Consider the following 21,042-nt stretch of genomic DNA (forward strand, 5'->3'; position numbering starts at 1 on the left):
TGTATCCAACAGAGTCCTGTCATCATCAAAAGTAAGACAATTTACTTTTTTATTTCCTATTATCATATCATTACAGACATGGGCTGGTTTCCCCCCACACACATCCATTATGAATCCAGGCTGTTTGCACCTCTCTGACCCATAGCCTATAGGAGTTTCTATATAATGTGCAATATGTATGGTGTGTGGGATACATTTAAAACAAAAACAAAAAAAAAAAAAACTTTTTTGCTGCTGTATTTATACTTTTGCACCTGGGATTACGATTATTTCGTTGTGCTTGTGCAATGACACCAATAAAAATCTATCTATCTATCTATCTATCTATCTATCTATCTATCTATCTATCTATCTATCTATCTATCTGTCTGTCTGTCTGTCTGTCTGTCTGTCTAAAAGAGGGCATAGTCCAAGCACATGCACTGTATGCATACACTGTATGCAAAAAAAATGTCCATGTCCCTACCAATGTTGAGGACAAACGCCATTGGTTTCTAATTAGCTACTTAGAGAAACTTAGAATGCATTCTTTGTTTTCACCTATACTTTCTGCGCATTATTATTGTCGTTTTATTTTGAAAACCCCTGTCCCGGAAGTCGCTGGGTTGCCGCTGTCTAACTTGACGCTGATGCGCTCCGGAGGAAAAAAGCCGCACGCATCGCTGCAGCTCAGACGCGCAAGGAGCGAAACCTCCGTGTGTTTGAGCCCCACCACCACCACCACCACCACCGACAGAGAGACAGACACACGCTCCCCGCCGCTACTACAGCCGCTGTCCGTGGATTTAACCCGAGACGTGATGTGACGCCGTGGAAACTCGCCTCAGATAAGTAGGAAACAACTCAACCTGTGTGTTTTTAGACGGATCTCAGATCAGCATCGAAAGCGGCAAACACTTCATGAGCGCAGTTAAAACATCTCATTCAGCCCATTGAGACTTTCAGACTGTGATTTCTTTTCTTTCTTTTTTTTTTTTTTATTCTGGAGAGTTTTTTTATATTATTAATATTATTTATTGGTGCCAAGTTTTATGAATGCGCGTCGTGGAAGTCCTAAACTCTGCGTTTTTCTTGGATGGAAAAAAAGCCCAGAGAGACGCGCTTTGGGAACTAATCTGAATGTAAAGCAGAGGGATGTAAGTTGTGTCGGACCAGAGAAGAGGATCTGGATCTGGATCTGGATCTGGATCTCGATCTGGACCCTCGACGATGAACTTGGGTGAAGCGGCTCTGCGCTCACTTTCTGCGCTTTAAGGACGCGCCGAGCCATGGGTTGAAAGCGACGATGATAGACTGCGGGGATATTCATCGTGGGAGGGAGCAAGCATTTTCTGTGTTATGTAATGATTGACGGTGCCTGATAATTAGCGGTAGATCACAACCGGCAGCACCCCCCCCCCCCTCCTCCTCTCCCCCCTCTCCCCTTCTCCCCCTCTCCCCTCCCCTCTCTCTTCCCCATGAAGCTGGAGGTTCATGTATATCTGAGATGTTTAGACTCCAGAGCTCAGGATAAACTATTTTATTTCCCTAGAATCAGGGAAGTTAAAGTTCATTATAGACCTCATTTACCTCCCCCTCCTCCCACTTTCCCTCCTCCATCCTCCAATCTCAGTTTGTTTTTTTTAAAAAATAACATTTTGGTTAATGAATTATTAAAGATTCATCATGATTCATCACCAGACACCTGGACTGCTCCGTGCTGATTCGACCACGACCACGACGATGGCGGCGGTGACTTCAGGGGATAAAACCGTCTTCATCTTCTTTTTCTTCCTACTTTCTTCTCGGTGTTGCGATGTTTTTCTTTTTTCTTTCTAAACGCCACTAAGATGCTGTGATGCTCATCCTTGCCCTCGGGGTCGGGGTGGATATGTAGTCGCTCTGAACTTCTTTCCACCTCTTAAAAAAATCTCTGTGACTTCCTTGTTTCTGAACATCTAAAAAAAAAAAGCTCATAGTCCGTCCTCCAACCAGAGCCCCTCGCCGGTCCCTCCCTCCCCCCCACTCATCAGGGCTGGTGGGGGGGGCGGATCGAAACCGTTGGCGACGGTGGCGGCGGCGGCTGGCGGTCGCGCCCGCAGAGGCATGGAGACCAGCCCGGAGAGCCCCAACCGGGCGGTGGAGTACCTGCTGGAGCTCAACAACATCATCGAGAGCCAGGCCAAGCTGCTGGAGACGCAGCGGCGCCGCATCGAGGAGCTGGAGGGGCAGCTGGACCGCGTCAGCCAGGAGAACCAGGACCTGAGGCAGGAGCGCGGCGGCGGCGGCGGTTCGGACACCACGCCGGATCAAAACCAAAACCAGAACCACAACAACCACAGCCAGCCTCTGTCCCTACCCATCCATCATGGCACCACCACCGCTGCTGCTGCTGCTGCTGCTGCTACGGTTGGCGGCGTTGGCAGTGGGAACGGTAGCGTGGCGGTGGCGGCGGCGGGATCGGCCACAGCAGCTGGATCGGCCACAGCTGCCGGGCCCAGTGGTGGCGGTGGCGTCAGGGAGCGGCGGACCCACACCAGGCTGACCAGAGGCCTGTCCTGCGGCTCCAACACCACGGAGCGAGACCGGCTGGAACGCACCGACAGCACGGACACCAACACCAGCGCCACCTTACGCAGAAAGTAAGTCCTCGCCAAGTAGGCTACTGTAGGTGATGATGAAAGCGTGAAGTGTCGTATCATAATCTCAGGTAGAGATGCACCGATCCGATACCCGGGCCGGATCGGATATCGGCTCCGATATCGGCTCCGATATTGACTGATTAGCCGGATCGGATGAATGAGGCCGATCTGGCGTTCCGATCCAGTTGTTTCTTTTTTACTAATATCATACACAGCAATACAGTTACAGCGATCTAGTGTTATTTATTTCTTTTTGCTGCTAATGTACACTTGTTGTCCTCCTGGGTCATGGAAGGAAGGAAGGAAGGAAGAAGGAAGGATGGACAAAGGAAAAGATGGGAGGAAAAAAGGAAGGAAAGAAAGATGGAGGGAGGGAGGGAACAGATTCATTCAAGGAAGGAAGAAGAAGGGAAAGAAAGAAGGAAGGGAAAAAGGAAGGAAAGAAAGATGAAGGGAGGGAACAGATTCATTCAAGGAAGGAAGAAGAAGGAAGCAAGAAGGGAAAGAAGGGAGGAAAGAAGGAAGGGAAAAGGAAGGAAAGAAAGATGAAGGGAGGGAACAGATTCATTCAAGGAAGGAAGAAGGGAAAGAAGGAAGAAAGGGGAAAAGGAAGGAAAGAAAGATGAAGGGAGGGAACAGATTCATTCAAGGAAGGAAGAAGAAGGGAAAGAAGGGAGGGAAAAGGAAGGAAAGAAAGATGAAGGGAGGGAACAGATCAGGTCAATTGGATCAAAAGAGGAAGGAAGGAAAGAAGGAAGGATGGAGGAAGGGAACAGATTGGGTCAATTTGACCCAAAAGGACGACAGGAGGGTTAAGTACATTTATATCTGTGTTAGGCTAAATGTTTATGTCAAGCCTGATGCCTTCACTCACATGGCAACGTGTACGGTTCATTCATTCAACAGTAGTATTATCGGATCGGTATCGGATTGGATCGGAAAAAACTGGATCGGTGCATCTCTAACCTCAGGTGGGGTGGGAGGTCAGGTCGGTGACCCCGGTGCAGGCGGCTGCTGACGACGACCACCGTGTGCGTACTGTAACATCTGGACGTTCATGTGCTATAAGCTTCACGTCGTAATGACAGAGCTGCTGTATTGTAGTCGTCATCACAGATAATCCTCGCAGTAATGGCACTAAAACCTTGGAAAAAGGATATTTTTAATACACCGTCCAACCGCCATGAGGAGGAGATATGCAAAAAAACCCCTCTCGAGGATTATGGGTAAAAAAAAAATATGATAAGTGCTCAAGGTGTCCATTTTATCGTGCTGTGTGTAATTTCGCCCTGCAGAAGGTTGGATTTGAGTAATGATCACAGAAGTCTATTATGTGAGGCGCGTAGGAGTTGCATAGTAGTGGAAAGCTGAGGAAAGCTGGGAGGGGAGGGAGGCTTTTTTTTTTTATAATTTATTTTTTTATGGCGATATGAACTTTCAGGACCAGTGAAAGCTCCTGCTGTAGGGAAAAGAAAAAAAATCCACCCACTGTTTGCTAAAAGAGTGTGTTTCTTTTCTTTTCTCCTTCACTCTTTACTGTACGATGATTGGTCTCTAAGGACGAGTTAAAGGGATAGTTCAACATTTTGGCAAATTGGCCCATTGCTACAATCCCTATAGTCTTAGCAGTAGGTTCGTTACCTTTAATTGTCAGTGCAAGCTATTTTTAGAACGGCGGAGCAGAGCCGTGAGCTGCTCAGAGTTACGCTACGGAGGCTCAAGGGATTTCTTGGTTTCCCTCATCAAACTCATCCAATTCACAATCCAACAACTCCAAAACGCTCTGGTGGACAAGTTGTGACCTGCACATTCACCACGCTATGAGATAATAACAGAACGTTACCAGACAGAGTTGTTTTAGAGGGAAATTCATGCAAAACCGCTGATGCGCGTTGCCTTCAGGGACAGTTTTTCATCAAGCAGTCTCTGAATTTACCTCTAAAACAACTCTGTCTGGTAACGTTCTGTTATTATCTCATAGCGTGGTGAATGTGCAGGTCACAACTTGTCCACCAGAGCGTTTTGGAGTTGTTGGATTGTGTATTTGATGAGTTTGATGAGGGAAACCAAGAAATCTCAGTTAGCCTCTGTAGCGTAGCTCTGAGCAGCTCATGGCTCTGCTCTGCCGTTCTAAAAATAGCTTGCACTGACGGTAACGAACCTACTGCTATGACTATAGGGATTATGGCAATGGGCCAATTTGCCAAAATGTTGAACTATCCCTTTAAGACTCGTTTCTCCTCCAAAAAACAACAACAAAAAAACAACAACTCAAGACTGACCTGAAGTTCAGAGTCCTGCAAATGTAGCTTTGGCAACCGACGAGTGCATCTGTCCTCACTTTTACTTCACCACACACACACAAACACACACATGGGTTGAGTTTTGTTCTGGAAGCATTAAGCTTTGTGAGTAGGCAGTAATTCATGTGCAAAAAAGAAAAAAAGAAAGTACACAGTGAGTGAAATATACTGTTGCAGTCTTAGCTACCAAAAAAGAAACCACTGGGCCTTGTGCATATGATCACATTCCCCCCGCGCACAGCACACTGATCTGAGCAGTCATCATCACTGTTGGTTTTTTTTTCCTCGCTGTCTGTTTTCCTAACGGTCCCAGTTCCCTGATCAGTGACTGACGCTGCCTTTACAAAATCCCCTATCGATTAGCGCTGTCTTTTCTTCTCCCCTCTCTCTCTTTCTCTCTCTCTGTGTCTCTGTGGCCTCCTCCTCCTCTCATCGTCCCTGGTGTTGACTTAGTCATTACACAGAAGCACACAAATGTGGGTGTTGAATGTAGTGACGAATTGCAATGCAAATGTAGATCTTCCTCCCTCCCTCCCTCCTTCCCTCCTTCCCTCTCCCTCTCCTTCCCTCTTGTTAATTGCCCGTAGGAATTAACACGGCCTGCAGCTGACTTTGGATCCAGGCTCAGACAAGCGTATCATATGAAGTGTCACATTTAATAAAGAGTCACCCGCACAGTGGAGCCATATTGTCCCTGTCGGACGGTGACTCAGCCCGGGCCCAAAAAAAAACAAAAAACTGGCCTGTTAGCTGAGGTCAGCAGCCGATACCCTCCTCCTTTAATAATGGATCACACAAACAACAACAACAACGACCACAACGACATGCGTTTCCTCATCACCAGAGCGCCACGATGCTCTAAATATGGCTCCAATCAGAGGCACAGACAGAAGGAAAGATGTGGGTAGATAGAGGGACGAGGAGGGAGGGTTGGGGGGACGACAAGGGGGAGGAAAGTGACTGAGCGACCTTACTCAGCGTGCTTCAGTCTAAAAGAGACAAGGTGGAACACACACACTGGTTCGCCATCTGTCAACAGGGTGTGTGAGGGAGGGAGGGAGGGAAAGGATGGATGGAGGGAGAGAGGGAGGTAGAGAGGGAGATCTGAGAGAAGCTGAGGCGTCTTTGTTTTTGTCCAGTCGACCCTTTGTCAAGTCCCGCCCTCCACGGTTACTGTTGCTAGGTTGGACAAACAATAATGGTCACGGAAAGGGTTAACTCCCATTGGAAACCATTGAAAATTAGGCAGATTTAAAGGGATACGTCAACATTTTTTTTTCGTGTCTTGCCTCACTCCCGAGTCCATGACCAGCAGATAGACACCATTCTTTCGACTGTGCGTGCAGTAACAAGGGAGATACGGGCAGAGCTGGCGCACCGCTAATTAGCTTAGCTCAAACGCTGGAAGTGCATGGGTAGTGTTAGCCTGCCTCCTACCTGAGCCAAAATCAGCAGTCAGAAGCTGATTTCATTTTAGCTCTAAACTCTGTAAATATATCACTTTATCGACATTTCAAACATTTTTAGGTGAGAAAGTAGCCGTTTAGATCAGCAGTGTGTCGTTAATTTGTCTAAATACCAGCTGTTTACAATTTTGTTCGGATGAATTCGGCGCTACTCAAGCTAGCCGTTGTGACCAACACACTTCCGGTTACTTTCACAAAATAAAACACCCGTTGCCCTTTACATACAGAAAACCATGATGATAGAATTTGTGCTTTTACTTTGAAATAGGAAGCTAACCTACCCTCGATGTAGCTAGCTTGAACCAAAATAAACCGTCTTTGCTTGAACCCTCCGTTTTGACCGATCTTGTCCCGTTACTGGCATTTGACCGCTCAAGATGCCTTACCAGAGAGTTTTGTCAGCTCTGAGACAAAGATCGGCCTGCCGGTTTTCTGTTTAGAGTTGCTGAAGAGTTCCTCTGATGACTTTAGGTGGAGGCAGGCTAATGCTACCTATACACTTCCAGCGTTTGAGCTAAGCTAATTAGCGGTGTGCCAGCTCTGCCCATATCTCCCTTGTTACTGCACACACAGTCGAAAGGATGGTGTCTATCTGCTGGTCATGGACTCGGGAGTGAGGCAAGACATGAAAAAAAAAAATGTTGGCGTATCCCTTTAATCTCCGCCGATCTCCCGTTTCTCCTCGTAAAACTTCACAAAGTTCAAAAGACATTAGCAACAGTAATGTTACGTTTGCAAGTATGTTTATTGATGTCTTGGGTTTGGGGAATGGGATAAAAATGACTCTGGGAATACGTTCCAGATATCCTGAGTCGCCATTGCAGGAACCCCAGGCACATTTTAACCATATTGAAAAATTATAAAGTAGTTTTTGCCGAAAAAATTGCTGTCTACTTATCTAGTTTCATAGGGTTTCACCCATAGGGTTGTCCAACCTTAGAATGCTGCGCAACACGTGACATGGGGAGAAGCGCTCTGATTGGTAGATCAGCAGACCAATCAGAAGGCCAACAGGGTCAATTAGTTGTTGCTCCTCCAGCGGGTGAACTCCTCATCTATGCTCTTTGCTTTCTGTGAATCACACAGCTCGGCAATTTTCTTTTTCCTGAACAAGGAAGTTGAATAAACTTGCCCGCCCCCGAGCCCCCTCTTTTTTTTAATAATTTTTTTATCCATGCGTGCAGCAACTGCATCAAAACAAAGTTGCCACCCCCATCCCCCCTTCCTCCTCCCTCCTCCCTCCTCTCCTCTCCTCTTGTTGCTCCCAGCGGCGCGCCGTACAAACAGCTGTCCCGAATGTTTGGTTCCTCTCCTCCTGTTAATGGCAGTGTGAACAATGTGAGAGTCTGAGGCCTTTGGGGGGGGGGGGGGGGTTTGGGGGGGAGAAGTATATTTGACGTCAAGTCCTTCCTCCTCCTCCTCCTCCTCCTCCTCCTCCTTCTCCTCCTCCTCCTCCTCTTCTCCAAGAGGCAGCGGGGTTGAGGGCATCGGCGCAGCTCGCTGTGAGCATGGCAGATGTTTTTTTGTTGTTATTTTGGGAGAGAGGTCGTGCAAGTGCATTTTTTTGTGTATATACATATGTGTGTGTGTGCATCTTTATATAAAAACCTGTGAAAGAGGGAGGTAGACACACACACACACACACACACACACACACACACACACACATATTAGAGTGCATGAGAGATTAATTAGTGTGACCAGAGTATAATTACCACTGGCCCAGGGGTGATAATTACTGCTGAGCATATATGTGTGATTGGTGTGTCTTTTTTCTATTTTTTTGGTGAGTGTATATGTGTGCACTGCAGGATATCACCTGAGACGTCCATTATTAGACAGATAATGTGACCCTGTAGCCTCCGCCACCGACACACACACACACACACACACACACACACACACACACATGCACGCACACACACACGCAGGCCGTCACCACCGTGTCCCAGTGATGTGACCGTTCCTGTTCTTCTCTGTACGGCTGCAAGATTGCATCCTTCATTATGTGCTTTATTTACATGCAGCTGTGCAGCTCATGCAGCTCACAGGATGAGAAGCCGGGGCAGCCAGAGGACTCGGTGACAGCCTCCACTCCCCCCACTTCACCCCTCCACCTCACCCCCCTCGCCCCCTCGCCCCCTCACCCAACCCCCTGTGGTGCTGGAAGTCAGGACAGTGTTATTATATAACATTATATAAAGGAAGGAAGGAAGGAGAGTCGTCGTCTTTGCCCTTCTTGCCTTGCCTCTGAAGAGACGGTGAAGGTGCTTGGTGCTTGTGTACTCGTCCATCCGTCCATCCATTAGGGCTAAACGATTGTAGGAAAATATCTAATTGCGATTTTTCTGGCAGATATTATTATTATTATGATTTTCTTCAAATCAAGCTTCAGTGCAATATTCATAATGTACAGTAACATTTACAAACATGACAGAAAATTACATTATAAAACATTAAATGCCATTGCTCTAATCATGCAAGAAAAAAAACTAAAGTTAAGTAGTGGGGGCGTGTACTAGTAGTGATATATAATCTAATTTTCATTAACATTTTACTGTACACGTGAAGCGCTGGGTAATGTCACATGAACATATTTATGAACAGATCCTGGGTCACTCAGGAGCACTGCAAAAAATTGTTGTCTAAAATCGCAATTTCGATCAGAAAATGATAAATCGTCCAGCCCTTCCATCCATCCATCCATCCATCCATCCATCCATCCATCCATCCATCCATCCATCCATCCATCTCACCATAGCCCTCTGCTTTGCTCTGCTCTCTCACAAATTGACATTAATTCTGTTTCTGGAGCAGTGATGAGCTTCATTTTGCTAATTTCTGTGAAGATCTACTACACATAACCCCCCCCCCCCCTTTTCACAACCCCCACTCCTTCTCTCTCTCTCTTTCTTTCTCTCTGTCTCTCTCTATCACATACCCACACACACACACACACACACACACACACTCACACTCACGCTCTCCCCCTCGCTGTTTCTGTTTCCCACTGCTGCAGATATGACTCAGAGAAGCTGCAGAAATTACTTTTGTGCTATTCTCTCTTTCTCTTCCCCTTCTTTTCTCACCCGCTCCTCCTTTTTCCTGCTCGTCACTGAAATCACGGCTATTTTTTTTTTTCCATTTAGGTCAATTGAATATTCGCTAATATCGCGCTTGTGTGTGTGTATGTGTGTTTGTGTGTGTATGTGGAGTTTAAGCACCTTCTCCTCCTGTGTTTTACATCCTATAGCTGAGCAGCTAAAGATGTGCAGATACAACTTAGAGAAAGAAAACCGGCCTCGGGCGAATGTGTGGGTTCGTTCAGCTGAGCCTGTACTGACCTGCTCCGAACGGTCTGTGTGATGTGATGGGAGGAAATCTATTCTCTCTGGACTCGGCAGGACTTTCTAGAAGAAAAAAAAACAAAAAAACCACAGTAACACAGCTGCAGCTGCTGTTTTTCCTCAAGAACCCGATCGCAGTCTTGTTTTTGTGTGGGTTTTTTTTCTAAGTAGTGGTTTTAAATAATGTTCAAATCGAACTAGAAGTAAAATATCACACTGTTGCTAATGATTCACTGCGATGTCGTTTAGGTTGATTTAAATGTAAATGTAAATTTAAATGATGGATGTGTGTGTGTACGTGTGTGTGGGAGGCAAGTGTGTGTGGGTGGTGTGTTTTTTGCTGCCTTCTCTACTCGTCATTTCTGAGTGAAGTGAGTGTTCATGGCTTCATACAGCAGCGTGTGCTCACAAAATATCATCATACTCTTTTTTTTTTTTAGTTTAAAAAAAAATCATTTATATTTAACCACAGGTTCCTCAGGATTCATGAGGACACGTATTTTATTTTCCGGTAAACATGGCCTGATGCAATATGAGGCCCCGGCTGCGTTCCCTCCCTCCCCGATGTAGACTGACCACTGACCTTGGCGCTCTCTCTCCCTCTCTTTGCAGATGGTCATATTCAGCAGCACAGTGCACAAACTTAACATGCACATCACATGTAGAAGCAGAAAAGATTCATAGTTATTCATAGGCATATCAAACTTATTTTAGTATTTTAGTTCAGGGGGTCACATACAGCGCAATGTGATGTCAAGTCGGCCTGCCCAGTAAAATAAGAGCATTTATAACCTATAAATAACGAGAATCCTAAATTTTCTTTTTGTTTTACTGCAAAGAAGTACACAATTAAAGGGATAGTTCAACATTTTGGCAAATTGGCCCATTGCTATAAGCCCTATAGTCATAGCAGTAGGTTTGTTACCTTTAATTGTCGGTGCAAGATATTTTTAGTACGGCTATGAGATAATAACAGAACGTTACCAGACAGAGTTGTTTTAGAGGTAAATACAGAGACTGCTTGCTGAAAAACTGTCCCGACGGGAATGTGCATCAGTGGTTTTGCATGAATTTCCCTCTAAAACAACTCTGTCTGGTAACGTTCTGTTATTATCTCATAGCGTGGTGAATGTGCAGGTCACAACTTGTCCACCAGAGCGTTGTGGAGTTGTTGGATTGTGTATTTGATGAGTTTGATGAGAGAAACCAAGAAATCCCATGAACCTCCGTAGCGTAGCTCTGAGCAGCTCACGGCTCTGCTCTGACAATAGCCGACAATTAAAAGTAACAAACTATCCCTTTAAGATGTTTACGTAACTATTCTTTTACAAAACATTATGAACAACCTGAAATTTCCCAAGAAAAATCTGTGCAATTTCAACAACATTATGCCTCCTTCTTCTGTCTTCTATATAATTTTCACACTCATTCATCCCGTGGCCTTAATTGGACCCTCTGGCGGGCCGGTTTTGGTCCTCCGGCCACATGTTTGACACCCCTGGTCTACAACATGACCTGAAGAGTTGTTATTGTACCTCCAGACGCTCTGACCTCGCCTCTCTCATCCCACACGTCTCACCTGCTTGTCGACAGCTATTCTAGATTCATCATCATCACTATCTACGGTCACCGGCCGTCACCTGGAGAGGAGACAAGAGGAGACTTCTTGTTGTCTAGCTGTAGCTGTGGTGGTGGTGGTGGTGGTGGTGGTGTAAAGTTGTTGGGTTTTTCACAGAGAGTGAAATGTCCTTGGACCCCGAGCGCTGGCTGTGAGAGTTATAGTTGCTGTGGAAACTGTAAAGCTGCCGTCCTCTAGGCAGTTGCAATATTGCATTTCCATCTACTCATCTTCCTCCACCTCCACCTTCAGCTCCAGCTCCCTTCACCTCACTCCGGGGTGTGGTGGATGATGATGATGATGATGATGATGATGATGGCGGTGGAAGTGGAGGTTGAGGTTGAGGGGAGCAGCTACACATCCTGATTCTGGCACAACTCCCTCCTCCTCCTCCTTCTCCTCCTCCTTTTCTCTCGTCTGTTGCTTTGTCTTAAGTCTGCAGCTGTGTGTCCAGTGGTAAATTAACACAGAGGTTGGCGCTGCTGCTTTGTTATTAGAGAGGTGGGCACAGCGCTGAGCCCGCCGGCCGCTCATTGGCGGGTTAAACATCACTGTGGATCCCATCATTCCCCACTCACATCACTCCTCAGCAAGGGTGTAACTTTGGTTTACCATAAGATCTCTGCCCATAGAAGGTTTTCCTTTTATTTTTTAAGCAAAAATGTAAATGTAAATGTGTCCCAATGCGAGGAAGAGTGCAAAATCATTAACTTAAGGTGAAGGCTAATTTACCTCTTTATTTTGTAATTTCCATATTCGTTAACAGTAGTAAAAGGTTTTACACCATTATTTAACATAATGTATTTGATTTTGTTGTTAAAAGGATATTTTAACATATCTCATAGCGTGGTGAATGTGCAGGTCACAACTTGTCCACCAGAGCGTTTTGTTGTTGGATTGTGTATTTGATGAGTTTGATGAGGGAAACCAAGAAATCCCATTAGCCTCCGTAGCGTAGCTCTGAGCAGCTCACGGCTCTGCTCCGTCGTTCTAAAAGCAGCTTGCACCGACAATTGAAGGTAACGAACCTACTGCTATGACTATAGGGATTATGGCAATGGGCCAATTTGCCAAAATGTTGAACTATCCCCCCATAAATGACGCCCCTTGCTCCTCAGCGTCCACACTGTGTAGGTCATCGTTTCATTAACACGGCTGCTGCTGCTCCATCGTTTCTCTCCCTGTGACTTGATTCATTGCCCTTCACTTCATTTCTTTTTTTTTTTTTTTTAAAGAAAATGCAGATAAGTGGCACTTTTTGAGGCGGGATGTTTGTCAAACACTCATGCACACACGTTTCTGTGGAGCAGAATAGGGAGACTGGTTACCGTGGGAACGCTGTGAGCTCTTCTGTGAAGAACTCTGTGGGCGAGAGACACAGAATAGAGAGAGAAAGAGAGAGAGATGGAGAGAGATGGAGAGGAGAGAGAGAGGGTAGGAGTGGGAGCGGGAGCAGGAGGGTGAAAGACAGAAGCAGGATTGAATGACGGCTTGATGGGGATGGAGGAGACGTGTTGAAGACGGATGAGTGCCGTTCTCTGTTATTAATCACAGGTTACCGAACCTACCTGCTCTCTCTCTCTCTCTCTCTCTCTCTCTCTCTCTCTCTCTCTCTCTCTTTCTGTTTTTCATTGAAAAGTTTTTTCAATCTCTGGTCGACAACTGCGGAACCATTAAATCATGTTTCATAACCTCTGGATCTGTTTTCAGACTTGGCAGTCCTATAAAAACCCTTCCCGTCCCCGTGGTGATCTGATCTGAGAGGATCATTTTCTTGAATTACTCCTTCTGTGCTACTCCCACTTCACATTCAAATGAAGTCTAATTGTTCTTCACTGGGTGAATCATATCCAGTTCAAGTCCAACACACACACACACACGCACACACACATGCACACACTCACACACATGCACACACACACTCATGCACACTCACAGGGTACAGCAGGTGCCTGGTGCTGCTGCGTAGTCGAGTCGTAACTGTAACTGTTGCCCCTCCTTGTCAGTGCTTTTCGCCTGGCACTCAACGCCAAAACGCCCACACAGGCAGTCCGCACTGTTGCCAAGCAGCAGGAGACTCAAGCTCGCTGTGGATGGTGGATGTGTGTGTGTATGTGTGTGTGTGTGTGTGTGTGTGTGTGTGTGTGTGTGTGTGTGTGTGTGTGTAAGGAGGGGTGGGGGGGGGTTTGCACATGGAAGAGCTGGTGAAAGGGAAAGAGGGGAGGGAGGGGATGTGGAGCTGTGTTATTAAAAAGAAAAAAGAAAAACACACACTCTTAACTTTAGGCGGCGACACAGCATGTGTGGTTATGGGATGTGTGTGTGTGTGCGTTTGTTTGTTTGTCGGCGAGGAGTCGGAGTCGGGCGGGTGGAGTGACGACGATGACGCAGTCGCTCGGCTCCCACACTCTGATCTCATACAGGGGGATGATGATGATGAAGACGTGAAGTCGCTTGTGGCACGTTTTGTTTGTGTTTTCAGATTATAAAGCTACCTACACTTTGTTTTTGTTGCTGCTTCACACACACACACACACACACACACACACACACACACACACACACGATGATGTCTTCTTCCTCTTCTTCTTCTTCCTGTGATCGCTGCATGTGCGCCTCGCTCCCACTCTTCCTCGCTCGCTCGTCTATACATAGACTCACCTACACGCCGACGCCCACACACACACACACACACACACACACACACACACCGCTGCCGCTGCTGCTGCACAGGTTCGAGGAAACACTGACTCCAGCAGCGCTCCTCATCATCACCATCATCACTCCACATCCTGTCTCCGTTTCCCATCGCTGTCCGTCTTCTCTCTTGATTATTTTCACCCTTGCCCTCCTCCGTTATTCACCCTCTCCCACTCTCATGTAGCTCTCTCTCTCTTTCTCTCTCTCTCTCCTCCCACTCTTCCTCCTGCCTCCAGCCTTTGTCAACTCACTGCTTTAAATATACGCCACCTCACGCGTTCTTCCAATGTACCACTTTTTTTTTTTTTTGGCCTTTTGAGCCTTGGCTCCTCTCTGCTCTTCACAAATATTTCTCAAACCTTGATTCATATCTTTTTTTTTTTCTAGTTTAGTTTAGTTTATTTCGGTCTTGACATGTCGCCTCATTTTACATTAGAAATTAGATCAGCTAGGCAAGGCCTTTAAAGGTATAATATGTAGGAATTCCCCCCATCTAGCGGTGCGGTTGCATGTCGGAACGTATTCTTGATGTTGCATTCACGTGAAATCGGGCAGACGTCAGACAGACAACAGACGCTGCATGTAACAGGATAAACAAGCGTCTATGTAAACAAGTGGTCCGCCAGCACGAGGCAAAACAATACAGGCGTGACAATATGTTGTCATGGTGATGTCGTATTGTTTACCTGACCCACGTTTTACCGTCTTTCTCTGTGGAGTAAAATGACATCCGGTTGGTTTGCCGACGGCCGTCTGCCTGACTGCACCTGAATGCAACACCAGAGCCTCCGTCCTTCCTCACACTACACAGTGGTGACAGTTTTAACAGGCCGAGCCGACAGCTCCGGTGAGTTTCCGTGGTTACCTACGGTCACGCTGCCACTGAATGTAAAAAATGGCGATGCAACATGGCCGCCTCGGTTCGGTGCGTCGCCCACTTATGTATTTGTAACGACTTGTAACAACTCATTCTAAGGTACGAGAAAGCTTTCATTTATGCGGTTGTGATTCGACTTCAGTGAAATACGTATTTATGAAAGCAATATTTGATTTTTGTTGCTAATAAAAAGCCAAATAAGTTACACACTGGGGCTTTAAAATATACAAATATCAGCAAATAACAGTCAAAAAAAGAGAAGAGATTGACAGTTGTTACTGTTGTACATCTTAATTTCTTTAGTTGTCTGATTTTTGACTTACAGAATATACAACACATCCCTCTGAAGTTATATCTCTATTCACATCTTCATCTGTCATCATTATCGTCACTGTGCTAAATGCTAACAAAACACACATAGAGAGAGATGTAGCTGCACAGTGAGAGTGTGTGTGGGTAGCATCATGTGTGTTTGTTTTTCTATGGAGGAGTAAAAAAAGGAGGAGGAGGAGGAAGGTGTGTGTGTGTGTGTGTGTGTGTGTGTGCACTCAGGGATTAATGCGTAAACTGTATCATGAAACAGAATTCAGTTCCTAGATGAGCCTGTCAACACTCAGCACCACACTGGGGGATGCTGCACTCTCACAGGAGGAATCAGTTACTGCTGGTAAAAAAAAGAAAAGAAAGAAAAAAGAAATACAAATCTTGGCAGTGAGAGACCACACAGTGTATGTGTGTGTTGTGTGTCTGTGTGTGTGTGTGTGTGTGTGTACAAGCACAATCTCTTACATAACAGCACCTCTGCCTCTCCTCACATCTCCATCTGAAGCTGAGCAGGTCAGTGGGTTCATGTGTTCGCGGTGTTTCCTCTGCAGAGCCCTAATGAAAGAGGAATTAACCAGTCACATGCAGGTCACATCTTGACAGCAGATATTAACTGTACGTTTTCCTCTTCTCGCAATTTAAGCCTCAAACTCTGCTCATCTCGCCGCCGTGGCAGCGTAATCTTTAAAAATAGAAAACGAACAAGAAGCTCTTGTTCCACACAGTCCTATTTAAAATAGCCCATAGCAGCTTTATTCTCTTTTTCTTTTTTTTCTTTTTTTAATTGGGACTTTTTTATCGTCTGTACTAAGCAAACGCTCCACCTACATGATTATATCCTTAAACACTTTCATTTCCCCCTCCTCTGGTTAGTCACCCTTTAACTCAGTTAACAGCAGCTCAGTGCAGGAATCTCCAGTGAGTCTTGTTCACATTCAGAGTCGAGTTAAAGATTCCCAGAGGAGTTTGTATTTGGTTATAAAAGAGTCTCATATTAATGTGGATGAATCTACATTACCCACTTGTTAATGGGTCCGTTTTCTATAAATATATCGTTTTGTCTGTATAGTTATTGTGATATTATTATTTAGTGGTCGACTCGCCCAGCATTTCCTACTTTCGGTTTCATGGACGCTGCCCGGCGGGTCAAGGGAATAACGCCGCCGGATCGCCGTTTATGAACTACGACAGTATCTGATTGTCTTCGAACCTCCGACTTTCATTCTTGATCAATGAAAACATTCTTGGCAAATGTTTTCGCTTTCGTCCGTCTTGCGCCGGTCCAAGAATTTCACAGTGTGTGCGGAGGCTCATGGGAAATGTAGTGTGAAAACACTTTGCTTTCCAAAACTCCTCGTTGTCCCTTTAAATATAATATAAATAAATATATAATATAATGTCACTGTCACTGTCACACAAATGTGATCTTGGGTACCGCAACACTAATAAAGAGAGAGAAAAAATCACATAAACCCCCCAAAACCAACGGTGTAAGTTCATTAATTTCCAATTTTCCTACCCTTTCCTGTGGCTCTCGAACACAACATTGACATTTAACCACTCATATAGAGAACTTGTGAGAAAATAGTCGCTTATTTACACACCTGGTTGCTATGGAGACTCATTTGGAGTCATGTACTGTAAGTCTGGTGTTATTAGTCTCTACCGACTCCTGAGGGAAACGTCTGGATCTTTTTAGCAGCTAAACGCTCCATCAGCTCGTCAGTAGCTGTTTGCTATTTAGCTGCTGGACAGTGCCATAATGGTTTTCCTTTTTTACCATTATTTTTGTTTACTCGCTTGTTGTTATTATAGAGATTTTAATTATAACTCTGAGACAACGCCATGAGGATATCATTTCATTTCTAAAAACAGGCTCAGTGATTTAGTAAAACAGCAGGGGAGTGAAGTTTTCAGCAAACGGGGCTCAAACAGGATTAAATATGTTTGTCTGGAACTATTTTCAGGAGGTGGATTTAGTGCACTAGTGTGAATTTTACGAGCATGTGTGTATTATGTGTGTGTGTGTGTGTTTTTAACTTTTACACACCAGTTATGCTGGAGCTGTGAGCTACAGATTAAAGGGGAATTGCTATTTTTTACGATCTGGACCTTATTTCTAGCATAAAATACGATCATTTACTCACCCAGATAACTTTGGTGTCATTATAGTCCTCCGACGAAATTAGCTCTAGCCGAGAGCTGCGTATATCCGTATAATGGAGTCTACAGGGCAGCAGAATGCAGCCTCTAAATAACACATTATCTGCAGAGAAACTCCTTCATTTCACCAATATTTAGTTCTGATAGGCTAGTGCTATTCCCCTCTGAGTCCGGGGTTAGCTGTTATCAACATCCGGGGTCTGTAGGTTGACCTACTGACCTCTGACCTGGATGATGTCATCTCTGAGCGCCGCGCAGCCGGCTTAGCTTGTTGTTACCGCTAATGCTGCGGTTCGTTTCTGCGTGTTTCCGACTTGTCAGAACAAAATGAGCAGCTGAATGAAGTTCGGCTTCCACAGGCTTCCTCTCCTCAACCTGGACTCACTAAAGCTCCGGCTAGTTGAGATAAAAATGGACTTGAATGCCGAAGCAGAATGATTATTATCAGAATGAGCCGCGTGGCGCTCAGAGATGACATCATCCAGGTCAGAGGTTAGTAGGTCAACCTACAGACCCCGGATGTTGATAACAGCTAACCCCGGACTCAGAGGGGAATAGCACTAGCCTATCAGAACTAAATATTGGTGAAATGAACGAGTTTCGTGGCAGATAATGTGTTATTTAGAGGCTGCATTCCGCTGCCCTGTAGACTCACATTATACGGATATTCGCGGCTCTCGGCTGGAGCTAATTTCATCAGAACGATTTGTAATGACACCAAAGTTATCTGGGTGAGTAAATGATCGTATTTTATGCCAGAAATAAGGTCCAGATTGTAAAAAATACGGCAATTCCACTTTAATCTGAGCTCTGTCAGTCCGACTTGAGGAGACAATGTGTTGACTGGAGCTTCTCTTAACACGTTTCTGTTGGGTCACCTCCAGCGTCACTGCACTGTCTCACTTCCTCCATGACTTGGAGAATGACGGGGACTGCGTGTCCTTGACAGCAGCTGGCCCCAGTGAGAAGGGAAAAAAAAAAAACCCATCCATTTACATGCTAATCTTTCCCAACCACTGCTCACTCTCCAGCTGCTCGCTCACGATCTGCAGATGGAACATCTCAGCGGAGGGTGCACGACGGCAGAGAGGCTTTTGTGTTACATGTGCAGTTTTTTTTTTTTTTGCAGCATGCATTACTGAAAAGTGGTTTCCCATTTCCATGCAGGATGATCACACATTAGATACTATAGAGTGTTATATAATCCATCAATGGAGGAGCAGAAACTCTCATTTAACAGCTCTGGAGATTTTAGATTTATAGATGAAGTGACCTCCAGTGCTGCTGCTGCTTCTTCTTCTTCTTCTTTTTCTTCCTGGTGTTTTTCAATAAACCACCTGTAGCAGTTGAGTGTGTCTGTGCTTTCAACAAAAGCCTTTTTCTGTGTTTGTGAAGCTCCATCTCTTGAAATGTCAGCCTGCTGTTGAGTCTGGCACAAATTACCATCTTTTCTCCATTTAAATGTGCCATTCCTTGTATAACCATGACCACTCTATGATTTGTCACTATATCAGTGTGCAGCTTCAAACCAATGCTCTCTCTTTCTCTCTCTCTCTTCCTGTCTCTTTCTCTCTGCTTCGGCGCTGACTGTCTGTGTCTCTCTGTCTCTCTGCTTTCTCCATGTCTCTCTATGTGTTTCGGTGTGTATGTGTGTGTCCTGTCTTTCCTGTCAGTGTCCAGTGTCCGCCGTCGTCGTTGTCCTCGTCGTCGTCTATCTCAGGGCAGCCCGCCTCGGCTCCCACCACTCCCACGGCGGCGGTGGCGGCGGCGGGGGGGTTGGGTGGGGGCAGCGCTGCCTACGCCGCCGCCCTGTTCCCCACCAGTCTGACCATTCACAGCTTCGTCAGCCTCCATCAGTACTGCTGCCCCTCCACTGACCAAAGCTCGCAGCAGGACAGGTAAGGGACAAACAAATAAAAACATCCGACCCCGCCCGTCCCCCATTAAAGGAGAGTTCCAGTCATTTTCAAAATAACGCTCTACAGCTCTACGTCACCGAGTGCAACCATAGGAAAAGGCCGGAGAAAAATATGTGCAGCCAGGACCTAGCTCTCCTCCTGCTAGCTACACCGCTACACTGCAGTTAAACAGCGAAGTAATGGGGGCAGAACTGAAGAGGGACATTGTGTAACTTCTCCTGTTCTCTATTCACGAAAATCGATTATTTGGTTCAAAAGTCTGTTTTTCATTAATCAGTAATCCCCCCCATCAACAAACTGAAGTGTTCCTTTCAGCTCTGAATTAGCCGTTCATATCATTCATATCTACATGGAGCGGGTAAGCTCGGTGCTGGCTGCCATGTGGTGTCGCCATGTTTTTACATTGAGTGGCAGCGTGACGGTAGGAAACCACGGAAACTCAGCGGAGACACCGGGAGTAATTCCTACACAATGCACCTTTAAAACCGTGACTTTGGCCTCTATATAATGCTCAAAGTATCACTACACATGCTTTGCAACATCCACCAGTCCCTTACAACACAACACTGAGTGTGCATAACTCTGTTAATATGAGAGAGCTGTGCTACATGTGTGTTTTTATCACGTAGCTCTGTTTACTGTAGCTTCCTGGGTAGATCTTACTAGTCGACTGTCGAGCATCAACAAAGACAAAGAAATGTGAGGAAAACAGGAATTTAGGAGGAAAAAATGATTTTAGATGGAACTAAAGCAGTTAGTCATATTGATGCTTTTTCCCCATCCAAAATCATTTTTTTTGCAAAGCATGTGTAGTGATATTTGACCATTATATAGAGGCCAAAGTCGCGGTGAGAAGAACTGCCCCCCATTGCTTCGCTGCAGTGTAGCGCAGCTAGCAGGAAGAGAGCCAGTCATATATATACATAGATATTTTTCTCCGATTTCTTTCCTATAGTCGCACTCGGGAACCTAGAGCTGATGATGAAATTCTTTATTCAGTCACATCACATAATAGCTACAAACATTATCAACAAGGTAGTGACTGAAAAGGCACAGGCAGAAGCATAATGCTTATGTCAATGTCTGTCTTTCATATCAAATTAAGCTACCCAGGATTCTTACAATATGAAAAACAAACATACATAAAAACAAAACTAGACCAGAAAAAGACCGAAACCAATAAGGTTAACAGTACTTAAATATATAGTAGTAAAGAAAATTAAATATCAGAGAAAAAAAGAATTAACATTTGTATCCTTCAAAAATTGCCCTGCAAACCATTTTTTGAAAACCGAAAATGAACTACACATTCGTAAATCCAGGTTAGCGTCATCATTCCATAGTTTAACTCCAACAACAGATATACATCTCCTTTTAGTCTCTTTTCTAGTTTTTTTGTACAACACATTTATAAACATCTCGCAAATTATATTTTGACTCGTGTATTGAGAAAAATCTTTGTACACAGACAGGGAGTAACTTTAATTAATTTAAGCTATAGTGCGTTACTTAGAAAATGACTGGAATTCTCCTTTAAGAAGCCACCTGCAACTCTCCCCTAAAGCCTGTCAGCCACCTCCAACTGTGGCCTCTCACTCCTCCTCCTCCCTTCCTCCCTTCCTCCCTTCCTCCAGCGCACGATGCTCCAACACTGCCATCTAATGGCACTAGGCCACTGTGAAGCCCCGCACTCTGAATGTATAG

General features: G+C 45.3%; 1 protein-coding gene across 2 annotated transcripts in view; it reads left to right on the forward strand.

Annotated features, from left to right (window-relative positions):
* The first annotated feature begins 1,587 nt into the window (after nucleotides 1-1,587).
* Nucleotides 1,588-21,042, forward strand: part of iqsec2b (IQ motif and Sec7 domain ArfGEF 2b) — a 42,231-nt gene continuing 22,776 nt past the window's right edge. Inside the window, exons 1-2 of one of the 2 annotated variants that reach the window (XM_085782828.1) lie at nucleotides 2,022-2,621; nucleotides 19,093-19,317. In XM_085782828.1, coding sequence (XP_085638954.1) covers nucleotides 2,086-2,621; nucleotides 19,093-19,317 — 761 coding nt within the window. In that variant the 5' untranslated portion in view covers nucleotides 2,022-2,085. Of the gene's footprint in view, nucleotides 2,622-19,092; nucleotides 19,318-21,042 lie in introns of both variants that reach the window. The other variant, XM_085782826.1, reaches the window with a different exon arrangement.

The sequence above is a fragment of the Trachurus japonicus genome, chromosome 7 (genome assembly GCF_045865225.1).
Source record: "Trachurus japonicus isolate A0001 chromosome 7, Traja_1.0".
Lineage (NCBI taxonomy): Eukaryota > Metazoa > Chordata > Actinopteri > Carangiformes > Carangidae > Trachurus > Trachurus japonicus.